General features: G+C 43.0%; 1 protein-coding gene across 2 annotated transcripts in view; it reads right to left on the bottom strand.

The window, feature by feature from the left end:
• LOC125455945 (C-type lectin domain family 18 member A-like) overlaps positions 1-14,957 on the bottom strand; it is a 46,290-nt gene that overhangs the window by 11,446 nt on the left and 19,887 nt on the right. The window contains exons 3-7 of one of the 2 annotated variants that reach the window (XM_048538530.2): positions 12,184-12,438; positions 10,936-11,033; positions 5,717-5,838; positions 3,352-3,459; positions 2,194-2,286 (exon numbers count right to left, since the gene is read on the bottom strand). In XM_048538530.2, coding sequence (XP_048394487.2) covers positions 2,194-2,286; positions 3,352-3,459; positions 5,717-5,838; positions 10,936-11,033; positions 12,184-12,438 — 676 coding nt within the window. The remainder of the gene's footprint in view (positions 1-2,193; positions 2,287-3,351; positions 3,460-5,716; positions 5,839-10,935; positions 11,034-12,183; positions 12,439-14,957) is intronic. The other variant, XM_048538531.2, reaches the window with a different exon arrangement.

Below are 14,957 nucleotides of genomic sequence, written 5' to 3'. Positions count from 1 at the left end.
CACCTCTCCAGTCGAGCTTCCATCACCTCGCCTGGTATCTATTTTTTATGACCATGTCAAATATTGTCAAAAACACATTTGTGTTATAATCTGGGATATTAAATCACTGTAAAGTCGCTACATAAATGCAAGTAGTTGTTTTCTGTATAGTTTCAACCCATTTCCAATTGCTCATGACTTAACATTGTCTGATACACTTCATACGGCCAATGATCAGCCAACACAGTAGGAAATAAATTGCGAGCAGAAAGCTATTTAATGTCACTGAAAGTCACAATGATGATTGGAAGTCATCTCCCTATGGTGTGGAAACAGGCCCTTCGGCCCAACAAGTCCACACCGCCCCTTGAAGCATCCCACCCAGACCCATTCCCCTATAACCCACAAACCCCTGAACACTACGGGCAATTTAGCATGGCCGATCCACCGAGCCTGCACATCTTTGGAATGTGGGAGGAAACCGGAGCACCCGGAGGAAACCCACAGACATGGGGAGAATGTGCAAACTCCACACAGACAGTCGCCCGAGGCAGGGTCCTCTGCAGGCAGGGTTGTACACTGCCTTCAGAGCTGTTGTGGTGCACTTGTAGCGTCCTACTTCTGGGATAGGAGACCAGTGATCAAGTCTCATCTGCTCCAGAGGTGCGCCATGAGATGTCTGAACAGGTTGGTTAAAACTTATCTAAAAATATGCATTGCCAGAGCTGAGCTGAAGTTGCAGTCACTATTGCTCTTTGAGAGCCTCTACTGGCAACTCACTGACACTGCAAAGGAATAGCACAAGGGTTTTTGGATGGAAACTACTTTGACTGTCGACTACGGAAGCTCCCCATTTCAATATCTGGTCTAGATATTTCTATTGTTATCCACAAGTCAGAGGCATGTACAGCATGTTCCTCAAGAAGATCAGCATATTGGCCTGAATCTTCCAATGGTAACAAATGCCAAGTGTAAAGATCCTGAGGTATGTCCTGAACTGTGCACATGCGCAATTTTTAACCGAAACATTCAAAATCCGACTGGCAGAATTACACTTGCCAGGTTCTTTGGCGAATGTATTCAACACTGTCCTTGGCATCCCAGTCTCAGGTTTAATGGCCAAAACATAACCAGAACCCCACCCCAGGATACACTGCTGCTGGCCACAGTTGGACAACCTGGTTTGGCAGTGACAAAGTGTGGGACAACCTAACCATCGACTTTATTCAAAATAATCCTGAAGAAGGGTCCCAACCCAAAATGTCAAGTTTCCTGCTCCTCTGATGCTGCCTGACCTGCTGTGTTCCTGCAGCTCCACACTGTAGCAACTCTGAATTCCAGCATCCACAGTTCTTGCTACCTCTCATGTTCCAGTCTCAATGGCAGACTTAAATATTGGTTTTCCAATTTTCCTTCAGGAAGAAAACTTTTACACCACTGAGGTTTTCCTCACCTCTGAAAACTAATTCACAGAGAATGGTGTCACAATTGGTCAACAAGTCAATGATTACTGAACTAGTTGGCAGCAGGTTGGTAGACAGTGAACACAATGGATCTTGGGTCTGTTCTCTTGCAGAAATTACAACATTCCTATCATTTTAAACGATGACAACAGTAAAATTAATCTCCACCAAAGTTTAGCTTTTGAGTCACATCAATTGTTTAACTTTATCCTTTCAAGACAGCGCACATTTCTCATTCATTTACAGGACCAAGTTGATTAAATGGTAGAAGTGCTGAAGACTAAACAGCCAGCTCAGATGGAGAATCCAGGTCTATAGTCAATTTAGTGGGCAGTGGAATTTTGAGTCCTGAGAACAAAAGCAGGTAGCGTTTTGCAATGGCTTACTGGCTGCACCATGTTGACAATACAGTATGAATGCATGAATGATCAATTGGTTGACTGATCTTCAAGTCAGGTAATTCCTTTTTAGACCTGCCCCCAACCTCTCTTAATAAATGTTTAACACGTTTGACAGCTCCTGGTTGAGGGGCCGACTTGCCAGTCTGCAACTACCTCTTCTTTCATTTTGGGCTTTGATGTGAATCTGTTGCCACTCACTCTTTTGTCTTGTATTTCAAAAATATACTTCATTCATAAAAATATCATTATGCACAAATATAGTCACTAAAGCAGCTCGGTTCTGTACAATCGTTGCAATATGGCAAACAAATGAATATTGCAGTTTGATTTTCCAGCCCGATGTCACTCACCCCCACAGAGAGCACCACCATATCCAACATTACACATACAGGAGCACTCCTCTTCTCTATACTTCCCGTGAATGCATTGCACACTGCACCTGACTGGAAGAAATGACAAGCATTATCGTAAGGGAAGACAAGCACAATATCAAGGCTCAATTTGTTCACATATATGCCACAGAACCCAGGCTCCACATAGGATTGAAATGCACCAAACTCATTATAATTATTCAGATCTCCAAGCAGTAGCCTAAGCATTGGCAACCCAGCTGTAAAGTGGCTTGGTGGGTGGTGCTCTTGCCTCTCAATCAGGAAAACTGTTGTTCAATTCCCACTCCAGGCAGCAAGGTCGAGACTGGCATTCTCAGTAAAGTGAAACCAAAAGGACTGCTGTAAATCAGAAACAAAGGCAGGAATTGGTGGGAAAAAGCTCAGCAGGTCCGGCAGCTTCTATGAAGAGATATCAGACTTAATGTTTTGGACCTGGTGACCCTTCCTCAGAACTGCCAGCTGAATGTGAGCTCATGTCGATTTCTCACTCATTGACAGGACCAAGTTGATTAAATGGTAGAAGTGCTAAAGACTAAACAACCAGCTCAGATGGAGAATCCAGGTCTTTAGTCAGTTTAGTGAGCAGTGGAATTTTGAGTCCTGGGAACATAACCAGTTAGCTTCCTACAATGACTTACTGGCTATACCATGTTGACAATACAGTATGAATGCATGAATATTCAACTGGTCGACTGATGTTCAAGTCAGACAATTCGGTCACCTGACCTGAAATGTTAACTCCAGGCTGCAACATGGAGGTGCTACCTTTTCAACAAGTTGGTAAACTGAGGTTAAACCCTTGCCCTGTCAGGTGGGTGTAAAAGTTCCCACAGCAATAATTGAAAAGAATATAACAGGTGTCCCGGACAGTATGTATTCCTCAACCAACAATACAATGATGTGGCTGCCATCACATTACTGATTAAAGGACTTGGCATTTGCAAATTGTTTGTTATGTTTCCTACATTATGTAAGTGACCCCATTTTACTCTTCATTGGCTGCCAGATGCCTTGAGTCTTTCCTTCTTCCTTTAAAGATGGGAAGAAAGCGGTCAGAATAAACTTCATAGGCCGTAGTGGGCAATGAGCCCCCAGCTCCTCATCCCTTGTACATACCTTGGCAGTATCTCCCAGTGAACCCTGGCAAACACTCACATCGACATGAGCTCACATTCAGCCGGCCTCTGTTACTGCAGCTCATCCGACACGGATTTCTGGGGACCTCTGGAAGGAAAGACTTGGATTGATACAGTGCCAGCGGTCAGCAAAATCCCAAAAGTAGAAGGGTGCCAATAACTTGACGGTCTGTTTTAGTGGTTGAGGGATAAAAATTGATTGGCTGCTGGGGAGCCATCCCTTGCTCTTTGTCAATTGGCTCATAGGAACCTTTGCAACTTTAATTCATATTCAAAGGAAGCATCTGTTGGACTGTAGGACTTTAGTGAGGTGATGCTCACCCACAATGGTCTGATTCAGGAAGTCCTCTCGTTGACTTTTGGCTGACATTTTAAGTCACCTATACAAGGAGATTCTGAGGAGAGATGAGATAAATAGATATTTCTCAGGCATTAGGTTGGAGAGCTCTGGTGGATTGCAGTTGGTAGAGGATGGAAAATCAAGGAGTCACCTGCTGTAGCATTTCTTAGCTTCCACCACTGGGACAGTCAAACCAGGGAGCTCCATTCACATTTACTAACCTCCTGCCACACTGCTCTAACTGATTAAATACGCAAGTGACATTAAATGGGATATCTCCTGGTGTAAAAATGTTGGTGTAACGGGTGAAAATGTCATGCCTGAGGATGGAAACTTTGAGTGAATTTGCCTACTGAGGTGGGTAGTTATGTCAAGCAAATTCCCAACATGCCACGCTCATCTTGGTCAAAAGTAACCCAAAATGTACACGTTTCATTTGGATCAAGTCAGACTCATTGACCCCCGAAGCAGAGAGTGGGTGTCTGTGGGGATGAGGCTAATTCTGAAATAAGCTAGCTAGAAGACCTGCCTCTGCTCTCTGAGAAATTGCTCCAATTGTCTTAGACCTTGTTAGGTCCTCAAGTTCTCACCCCTTCATGACCTCATACTCTCCATTCCAACTCAATGTCAATTCATGCCCTACAACCATTCCACATTGTCCTCCGTTCCACCCACATCACTTCCTTAGCCATTTAATCAGATCGCACCATTGACTGATCTCAGGAGCAATATGGAGATGAAAAAATATTCTAAAATTCCTAATACTTCCACACACTTGGTACTAAAAAGGACTCAAACTTATATAACACATTAAAGCTATTAAACATCCTTAACAGGTTAATTTCTTAAAAAAAATCTATTCAGACCCACACCAAAGATGGCTAATCCTTTCATAGTCTATTTAAACTATCAATCAAATTATGAACTTCGAACACTGTCGAAATAACTGAATATTTTGAAACTTAGCACAATGACATAACAATATCCCTGGGGATAAATCAACAAACATCTTTAATATAACTGTACAATCAGATGTTACACTTTTTACAGCCGAGCCAGTCATTAAAGTAGTTAAGCAGAGGTTTTAAAAAAAAATAACTTTGACAGCTACGGCCTTTTCTCTTAAGTTTAAAGAACAGGGAATTTAAAATATTTCAGGACTATGTAGGCTTTATCAGTTCTTCAGAAGTGTTTGTTTCTACTGCATTAATTTGTGACCTCCACACTACAAGGTAACACCCCTCAGCACTGAGTTCAAATGACCCTGCTGAGTGAATCACACTTGCCCAGTTCCTGCCAAAAGCTGAATGGATCAGAAATGTGTGCAATGTCAGTACCTGGGCCCTGTCTACTATACTTAATGGTCTATGGGTATTTCCTCACTCTGTGAAAATCTGACCCTTTACATTTACTGAGTGATGAGTGAAGACTTCAAGTTTATGGAATGTTGAATGAAGACTTTTAATTGTAGGCAGACCGAGAAATTATTGCTGTTGTTGGCAAGAACAAAATATTTTGTGTGTTTTCTAATCCTTTGATCATCTATTTAAATTGTCAATCAAATCATGAACACAAAACACCCTGTCGAAGTAAGTCAAGATTTTAAAACTTCCAACCTTCTTTCTGGGGTTTTAACCCAACTAAAACCAACACAGGTTGGTTCCTGTGTTAGTCTAGCTGTGTACTCACTTCCTGAGTATTTTTAAAGAAACTTATCTCATCAAGATACCCAGTTGAATGGCATCAGTTCATTTTTAACAAATATTTTGAACACATTGACTGTTGTGTTTCTTAAGCTATCATCCACTATTCTATCACATTGCATTTAACAAGCCTAAGCCAAGAAAAAATCTATACTAGTAGGTTTGTAATGGTAGATTTGATGCCAATCCTTGGTTGGGTAATGCAAAGCCTTTACAGAGAGATTTGTCATAATGAAGATTGTTATACAAAGTGTCAATGGTATGGTATATAACAAGGTCACTGACTCATTGCAGCTACTCACCACACAGTCCACCATGGTGGTCCCAGGATTTAAAACAGCCTGACATGCGAGAGGTGCAGAGAGAGCATGATGCCCCTTCCTTATAGGGAATGATGGTTCTTCCATTGATTTCCCAGTTCCCTCTGAAATGCAAACAATGTGACATGAGAAGGACCCCGTGGATCCAGATCATTGCACTGATCTCAGCAATGCAAAACTGAAACTGAGGCAAGAGGTGAAGCTGCACTCAACGCACTGGACCAGTAGCTCACAGCTCGGTTGCAATGGTCCTTTTACACGGTGGCAACATGGATGCATTTGGTCCACTCCTATTTCTACTGCCTTTGGGAAGAATACCATCTCTTCAATCTGACCTCTTTACCACCACAGTGTACTAAGTTGGGGTATCAATAGTGCTCCCTAGTGTGCAGAATCTACAAACTCTGTTATATGATCAGAGGTCGCAGAGACTCACCATTATCTAGAAATTAAAGTACAAGGAAAATCGGAATCATGTTGAATCACCTAGTTCCAGTTCTTATTTCCTTTCTGAGATTATTAATAATTTTCTAAGTAAAGCCAGGCATGAACAGAAAGGAATGCAGGAACTGTCTATGAAGCGCCTGAAAATCTCATGCAGTTGGGTAGTGACCTGGTAGAGAATGAAGGAATTGCTGCTCACATACCAACTCAGACATTCCAGAAGGAAAAGGGAAGGTGCGTGGGAGGAAGTCATGCATTTTGAAGCTTCATTTTCTTTCTTCTCAGGATTTGCATTCAAGCATTTGGAATTGGGACTTATTCTTTGTTCAACCAGATCCTAGGTGAAGTTCCCCAAATTCTGCACAGTTCCAAATGGAATACCTGAAACTGTTTAGCTCCTGGACGAGCAGGAATGAACTATCTCCTCTTCTTTATTCACTGACTCCCTTTTTGGTTAAAAAGGTTAATTAAAAAAATACCTTTCTTCCACAACCAAGTAACTTATGCTTTGAAAGGAGCCAATCTGACCAGAATTTCTTGAATTAGCAACCATCTGCTCTGCATAAACCATTCAGAAACTGACCTGTTTATCTGTTTCTCTTTTCAAAAAAAATCTTGTATCTTTTGGATTTACCTTTTGTCTCTAATCTGGTGCCTATGTGTTCAGTTAGTATTTATTCTTGTGGTTAGTAATTAATGAACCCACTCTACCACCAGCCCTTCTATTTCATCTTTCTCAGCTTCCGCCCGTTAACCTTTCCTTTTAAAATTTTGGGGTTTTCATGCCTTAGGCAAAATTCTAATTGTATGTGCTATGCTTACTCTTTTAGCTATGTGAGGGACAGAATGTTTAAACCTGCTGGAAACACTGTGCCATCCAATGAAGTCACTTCTGTACCATAGAAAAACAAATCCATGAAAGTCTTTGCAGTTTCTTTCCAAAATGAAAATTTACCTGCTCTAATTCTAGGTTCAAATTCTAGATGAGACCCCAACTTGTTACAACCTTCTTGCAAAGAATTATAGCTCAGTTTGTGGATGAGGTCGTTCGCTTGCTCGCCAACTACAAACCCATGCAGAACAGAACTGGAAATGACACAACCCAACTTAACAGGCCAAGTCTCATAAATACCAAATGGAGTAGAACAACGTTGCTTCATCGGAGGCTGCACTGATGATGCTATGTAGCATGGTGACAAAACGTCTGTACAATAACCAGTCAGATTGGCAAGCAAGCCAATAACATTGTTGCAACCAAATAAGACCATAAGACCATAAGACATAGGAGTGGAAGTAAGGCCATTTGGCCCATCAAATCCACTCTGCCATTTAATCATGGCTGATGGGCATTTCAACTCCACTCCCCTGCACTCTCCCCGTAGCCCTTGATTCCTTGTGAGATCAAGAATTTATCGATCTCTGCCTTGAAGACACTTAACGTCCCGAACTCCACTGCACTCTGTGACAATGAATTCCACAGGCCCACCACTTTCTAGCTGAAGAAATATCTCCTCATTTCCGTTTTAAAGTTACCCCGTCTAATTTTAAGGCTGTGCCCACAGGTCCTAGTCACCCCGCCTAACAGAAACAACTTCCCAGCGTCCACCCTTTCTAAACCATACATTATCTTGTAAGTTTCTATTAGATCTCCCCTCAACCTTCTAAACTCTAGTGAATACAATCCTAGGATCCTTAGCAGTTCATCATAAGTTAAACCTACCATTCCAGGGATCATCCGTGTGAATCTCCGCTGGACATGCCCCAGCGCTAGTATGTCCTTCCTGAGGTGTGGGGCCCAAAATTGGACACAGTATTCTAAATGGGGCCTAACTAGAGCTTTATAAAGCCTCAGAAGCACATCACTGCTTTTATATTCCAACCCCCTTGAGATAAACGACAACATTACATTCGCTTTCTTAATCACGGACGCTACCTGCAAGTTAACTTTTAGAGAATCCTAGACCAACACTCCCAGATCCCTTTGTACTTTTGGTTTACGAATTTTCTCACCGTTTAGAAAATAGTCCATGCCTGTATTCTTTTTTCCAAAGTGCAAAACCTCACATTTGTTCACGTTGAATTTCATCAGCCATTTCCTGGACCACCCAAAATGATTGAAGAGACCCCGGTTTGTTATGACCAGACTTCGGGCAAGGTTCTCTAATTGATTACAGCGCTAGATGAGGAACCCTAGATGAGGAACCCTGAACTGGCTCCCCTTCTTTATTCACCCACCTCCTCAATTGGTTGCATTAAAAAATATCCCTCGCCATGTTGGTACCTTTCTCCCTCACCATAGAGTCATAGTCATAGAGTCACACAGCACGGAAACAGACCCTTTGGTCCAACTCATCCATGCCAGCTATAAACCCTAAATTAATCTAGTCTTATTTGCCAGCATTTGGCCATATCCCTCCAAACCTTTCCTATTCATATACTCATCCTGTTAAATGTTGTAATTGTACCAGCCTGCACCACTTTCTGAAATGAATTTATGCTTTAAAGGAACTAATTTAACTCAGTTTTCCTGAAATAACAAGAAATATGATTTCATTAATTATGAAACACGAAGAAAAATTGCTAATGCAGCACATTAGGTTTGAAATAAGAGGGCTGTCCAAAAGAAATAGCTAAAAGAAAAGATATACTGATCAGTTTCTGAATTGTTCACGCAGAGCAGATAGAAAAGCATTATGGCTGGTGCAGTATAGGTGACCAAGAGCATTGACATTAGTTGGTGAATAATTGGTCTCATGGTGATAATGGGAACTGCAGATGCTGGAGAATCCAAGATAACAAAGTGTGAAGCTGGATGAACACAGCAGGCCAAGCAGCATCTCAGGAGCGCAAAAGCTGATGTTTTGGGCCTAAACCCTTCATCAGAGATGGGAATGGGGAGAGGGTTCTGGAATAAATAGGGAGAGAGGGGGAGGCGGACCGAAGATGGAGAGAAAAGAAGATAGATGGAGAGGAAAGTATAGGTGGGGAGATAGGGAGGGGATAGGTCAGTCCAGGGAGGATGGACAGGTCAAGGAGGCGGGATGAGGTAGTAGGTAGGAAATGGAGGTGCGACTTGAGGTGGGAGGAAGGGATGGGTGAGAGGAAGAACAGGTTAGGGAAGCGGAGACAGGCTGGGCTCGTTTTGGGATGCAGTGGGGGGAGGGGAAGAACTGGGCTGGTTTTGGGATGCAGTGAGGGAAGGGGAGATTCGCAATAAACAACTGCACCTCCCAGTCGCGAACCATTTTAACTCCCCCTCCCATTCCTCAGACGACATGTCCATCATGGGCCTCCTGCAGTGCCACAATGATGCCACCCGAAGGTTGCAGGAACAGCAACTCATATTCTGCTTGGGAACCCTGCAGCCCAATGGTATCAATGTGGACTTCACAAACTTCAAAATCCCCCCTTCCCCCACTGCATCCCAAAACCAGCCCAGTTCTTCCCCTCCCCCCACTGCATCCCAAAACGAGCCCAGCCTGTCTCTGCCTCCCTAACCTGCTCTTCCTCTCACCCATCCCTTCCTCCCACCTCAAGCCGCACCTCCATTTCCTATCTACTACCTCATCCCGCCTCCTTGGCCTGTCCGTCCTCCCTGGACTGACCTAACCCCTCCCTACCTCCCCACCTATACTCTCCTCTCCACCTATCTTGTTTTCTCTCCATCTTTGGTCCGCCTCCCCCTCTCTCCCTATTTATTCCAGAACCCTCTCCCCATCCCCCTCTCTGATGAAGGGTCTAGGCCCGAAACATCAGCTTTTGTGCTCCTGAGATGCTGCTGAGCCTGCTGTGTTCATCCAGCTTCAAGCTTTGTTATCTTTAATTGGTCTCATGGTACTTGGTTTTGCAGATTGGTTGAGATTCTGTAGTCCTGACTGAACTCTAGCATTGACGATGTCATTCTTTTGCTGTCTCCTGTTCTTTTTAACCAGTTTGTAGTGCTAAGAGTTCCTTTACCAAGAGAGTCTTTACTTGTAACAAGAGGATAGCTAGGAGATAGTTCTTGGATAACTAATGCTTGAGCCCAGCCTAGTACGCACAGTCATGTTTAGTCCCACTAGTCCACTCTAGTAGTATTGAAACTGGCTTTTTAACCCATTTTGTATACTCCTGGATGTTAAAACAAGGCTTGATTTCCTGCAAAGAGAGGGGAGAAAGTCAATCCTCTCATTATTTCTTCTTGTTCTGTCCCTCATTGTTTGAAGTCCCCCTGGCAATTTACAAGTGTGACATTCGGTTAACTTCATTCAGGATTTTGCCAGTCGCTGAATTTAAATGTGCAGTCTTCCTTTTAAACACAACATATTTTTGAATTAAAAGAAAAAGCTGTCTTAAATACTTCAGTGTTAAAATTGGTCATCATAACATCTTCTAAGTCAAAGGCTAAGCCACATTCAGGACCTTTGACATCTCATCACTTTTAACAAAAAAAACTTTAAGATGTCAACAAAACTGGGGACACAATAAAAAGGAGATAGAGTAAACTGTAAACAGACTGTATTTTGAAAATAAAATTGAAATCTTGTTTAGTTATTTAAGTATCGGAGGTAGAAGAAAGGCCAAGAATGATACAATAGAATGAATAGAATTGGGTAATGAAGAGTCCACTCTATTTTGGAAATGTGCAGTTTCAGCAAGAAGGACTTTTCAGACACCCAACAGGCAGATGGGCCATTGTAGTGAGGAACCTATGTGATTTCAATTTGTAGAACATGCCTGACTAGAGTACGATAACTGTACCATTAATAGGGTCTTACCCTGGCAAATAAGCACAGATAACAATCTCCGTCCATTCTCCATTCTGAAAACAAATATGTTTCCCACACCCGACTTTGCTGGTGGTTGCCCAAACAAGCTGTTGAAAAGAAATAAATTCAAAAACGTTAAGGTCCTCTCCTCCTCCACCTCCTCCTCCTTTCACATGTCTTCCATGAGCTGGATTCTAGACTGCCATCTGTAACTGGGATTGAGCACAACTTAGAGGCAGAGCAGAGGGTGAAGAACACAGGGCAGGACAGAACACACAGAGAATGGCACAGGGAAGGGGCAGAGGAAATGACAAGGGAGGATTAGCACAGAACAGTGTGTTAATTACATTTAGTTATATGCCAGTGGCAGGAGTTGGTTTGGGCATTCACTTGTGCTCTTTTAAATGGACACGTGTGGAGAGCTAAGTAGATGAATGGCTGTTTAGCAGTTGGATGTGGAGACTGCTTGGGAATACTCACTGCAGTAAATTGTTGCTTCCAGCAGAGGATGCTCACATCACCTCTCCGCACTCAATAAATAACCAAAAAACAACTACAGATGCTGTAAACCAGGAACAAAAACAGAAGTAGCTAGAAAAGCTAAGCAGGTCTGGCAGCATCTGTGAAGAAAAAAAATTAGAGTTAACGTTTTGGAGCCAGTGACCCTTCGTCAGAACCGGATCCAAAATGTTAACTCTGAGTTTTTTCTTCACAGACACTGTCAGACCTGCTGAGCTTTTCCAGCAGCTTCTGTTTTTGTACCACTCTGCACCTGCCTTCTAAAAAAAGGCTCTGATAGCGTCCCTGCATCAGAACAAGGAGGCATGGATTCAGGCCCCAACTGCTGTAGGGCTGTGTCACAACATCTCTGAACTGGTTAATTGAAGAGGAAAACCTGTGATTGTTTGTATTGAGAGGTGTAGGCTCACAATGTGCAACTCTGTAAGTACGTACAGAAAGAGATTAGCTTCCAATCTTATTTTTCACCAAGTGGCTCCCTAGAAAACAGGGTATGGCATGAGGTAAGGTAGGACATAACCCAGGCTGGTGATTGGCACAGAACAGGGAATTGTGGTACATAAGAGCACACTCAGTGCTAAACCAGTTGGGTTACACTTATGCACCTGTAGAGTTTCAAAGGGCAGAGATTTATTTCTTTCAGAATCAGCTGATTAACTTAAGATGGACAGTAAAACATGTGGTGATTATATGGCCTGGCATCCGTGCAGCCAGTTTGCTCAGCTTGGGCATACTGACCTGAGTGTAATGGTGGCAGGAAGCGTTGTACTTGCACTGACCCGTGTGGTAGTGATAATTCTGAGCCTCCCGAAACCACAGGTCAACAACCTCGGAGACAGACAAGGTCCCTGCCGGTGAGGAGTGATAATTCCAGCCAATCTCCCCTTCTTCACCTTCTTCTTGTGCTTCTCTCTGAGCCCACCGTTCCTGCTCATTCCTGCGGCAGCTGCCTGCCCTCAGCTGTGCCAGTCGGGCAAGGTTCTCACTCCATTCCTGCAAAGGGAAAAGAGCCCAGGGTAAGAGAGTAATTACATCATTCAGGTAACCGGCACATTGTTTGTGGCTTTCACCTTTCAGACAAGATGTTAAAACTGAGACCCTTATCTATCCTGACAGTGAATCTCAAAGCACTAGTTCAAAGAGCTGTCTGGTGCCCTCGCCAATATTGGTCCCTCAACCAACATCACCAGACGAGACTCAGCCGTCCAGGTCACATTGCTGCTTATGGGAGCTTGCTGTGCTTTAAACGGCTGCCATTTTCCCGACACTCCAAGTGGACTTAGTTGGCGGACATTGTGAGAGGTGCTATATAAACGCAAGATTTTTCTTTCAGGCCAGGGGACATCAAAACCAGGAATGGGAATCCTTTGGGTGAGCAAGCCTTGTGACAGCTCAATCAAGTTCTTAAGTTTTCCATGCTGCGAGTGAAGGCTTTGTAAAAATATATTATTCAAAGACCTTCTGTTTATTTGCCAAATATTGGCCTGGATCTTGTGGTTTGCAGCATTACACTGACTTCTTATGAGCATTTGAGTGGCAACATGCAATATTTCGGGAGCAAAAACAGAAATCGGCTGGAAAAGCTCAGCAGGTGAAGCAGCATTTGTGAATTGAAGTAAGACTTAATGTTTCGGGTCCGGTGACCTTTCCTCAGCGATATTTCGAGGTCTTTCTTGCTGACCTCTATATGGTTCTGGTAGTGTTTGCATGAGGAGGGCAACTAATAGAGTGGGTCCTCCAGCAATCAGAGCAAAGGGCCCACACTGAGCCATGAAAGCCCTGGAGGAGGCAAAACATAGCTTGGAGACCGCGAAAAAGAAACTGTACTGGTCCAGGCCCACAAACTGTGCTGTAAAACCACACACCCTCCACTCAGGGCTTTCCTCAGGCCTGATTCTCTAGCTGCTAAGGAATAAATCTAAAGTATTTAAGCTAGTCTCATTGGATCTTCAGTGGCTGAGTTGTAGTGACCCTGTATTTGTGTTCATGTCCCACCTGCTCTGGACCAGTGTCACAACACATCTGTATGGGTTAAATAAAGTATCTACAAGTGGCTTGACAAAGGCTTTGTACAGCTCTACAGGTACATCTTCCATATTTTAACTCTGCGGTTATGTTGGTGCCTGAGTATCTTTGGAGAAGGGAGTATGGACCAATACTGTCAATGACTTTAGTGAGAGGCAGTCAATGCAGGGGTTAGACTGCTTTGCTTTCTCCTCCGACACCACTCTAATTTAGCTCTCTCTCTCTTTCTCTACCCTCCCCTGCATCTGTTACTGTTGCACTGCCTCATTGTCTTGTAAATTGTTACATTAATTAGTAACTGGGGTGATTTGATGCTCGTAAATAAATTAAAAAATCCAGAGGGGTGTAATAGCGTTGCTGAATAGTGAAGATGAAGAAAAGAAAGAGAAAAAGTAAAGCTAGCCTCATTGGTGCTCCTGTTTCACAGTGGCAGTGACCTGATCTCTAAAGTAGGAGACCTGGGTTCAAGTCCCACTGTGCCAGCAGTGGGTAGTAACATCTCTGAGCAGGTTGATTAGAAAATATCTCCAATGTTATCCTCATTAAAATGTTTAAATGTCCACAAATCCCTTGAAGTAGATTCACTGCACTCCTTTTCTCCACCTCCAGTGAGTAAGAAGTAGGATCGAAATAGACTGGGTACAGTGCAGGAAACCATATGTAACTTCTGTCTACCTGTTGACTTTCTACAAGACCTATTCAGCACATTCTCACCTATCCTTATAATTTCTTTGTCTTCAGATAATTATCCAATTCCTTTCTAAAGGCCCATCTCTATCTCAATCTCAAAACACTGCATTCCAGATCTGAGCCAATCGCTGTGTAAACCTTCTTTCTTGTGTTTCCCCCACGTTATTTTGTAAAGCTCCTTGGATTAACATCGTCTGGTTCTCAATGTTTCCACTCAGTGGGACAGTACTCTGTCCAAAAACTTCATGAGTTGGCACATCTCAATCAAATTACCCCTCAAACTTCACCAACCCATCCACCTAACAGAAGTCTCGAAAGCCCATATGGAGTCATACACTATCGGCAATACCTTCAGAGCCTTGCTCAGCTGTGGAGCTCGGAATTGGGTATAATAGTCCAGCTGAAGCTGAACTGATGTTCTCTGATATGTTCACAATAACGTCCTTGTTTAAGTACTCTCTGTTTCCAATTATCAAGCTCAGGATCCTGTAACCTTTAATTGTCACTTTCTCAGTCTTTTCTGCCACTTTCAATGATTAAAGCCAAAAAAAATCCCAGTAATAAATCACTGTCCATTAAGCTTGGAAAATGTTAAGAAATTTATTGAATATCAAAGGAATAGGTTTCTCTCTCCCACTCTCAGGAAGCATACTTTCTGAGTTGACAAACACACAATAATGTAGGTTGTTATCTCTGCCAAGGACAGGCTCTAAAACAAGACCTTCTTATACCTGATAAGGGGAGTTCTCATGACCCACATGTAAATCAGCGGTCACAGCCAAAGCAAAATGGCATGA

This window comes from Stegostoma tigrinum, chromosome 10, assembly GCF_030684315.1.
Source record: "Stegostoma tigrinum isolate sSteTig4 chromosome 10, sSteTig4.hap1, whole genome shotgun sequence".
In the NCBI taxonomy this organism is placed as follows: domain Eukaryota; kingdom Metazoa; phylum Chordata; class Chondrichthyes; order Orectolobiformes; family Stegostomatidae; genus Stegostoma; species Stegostoma tigrinum.
This window is presented reverse-complemented; position numbering and strand designations above follow the sequence as displayed.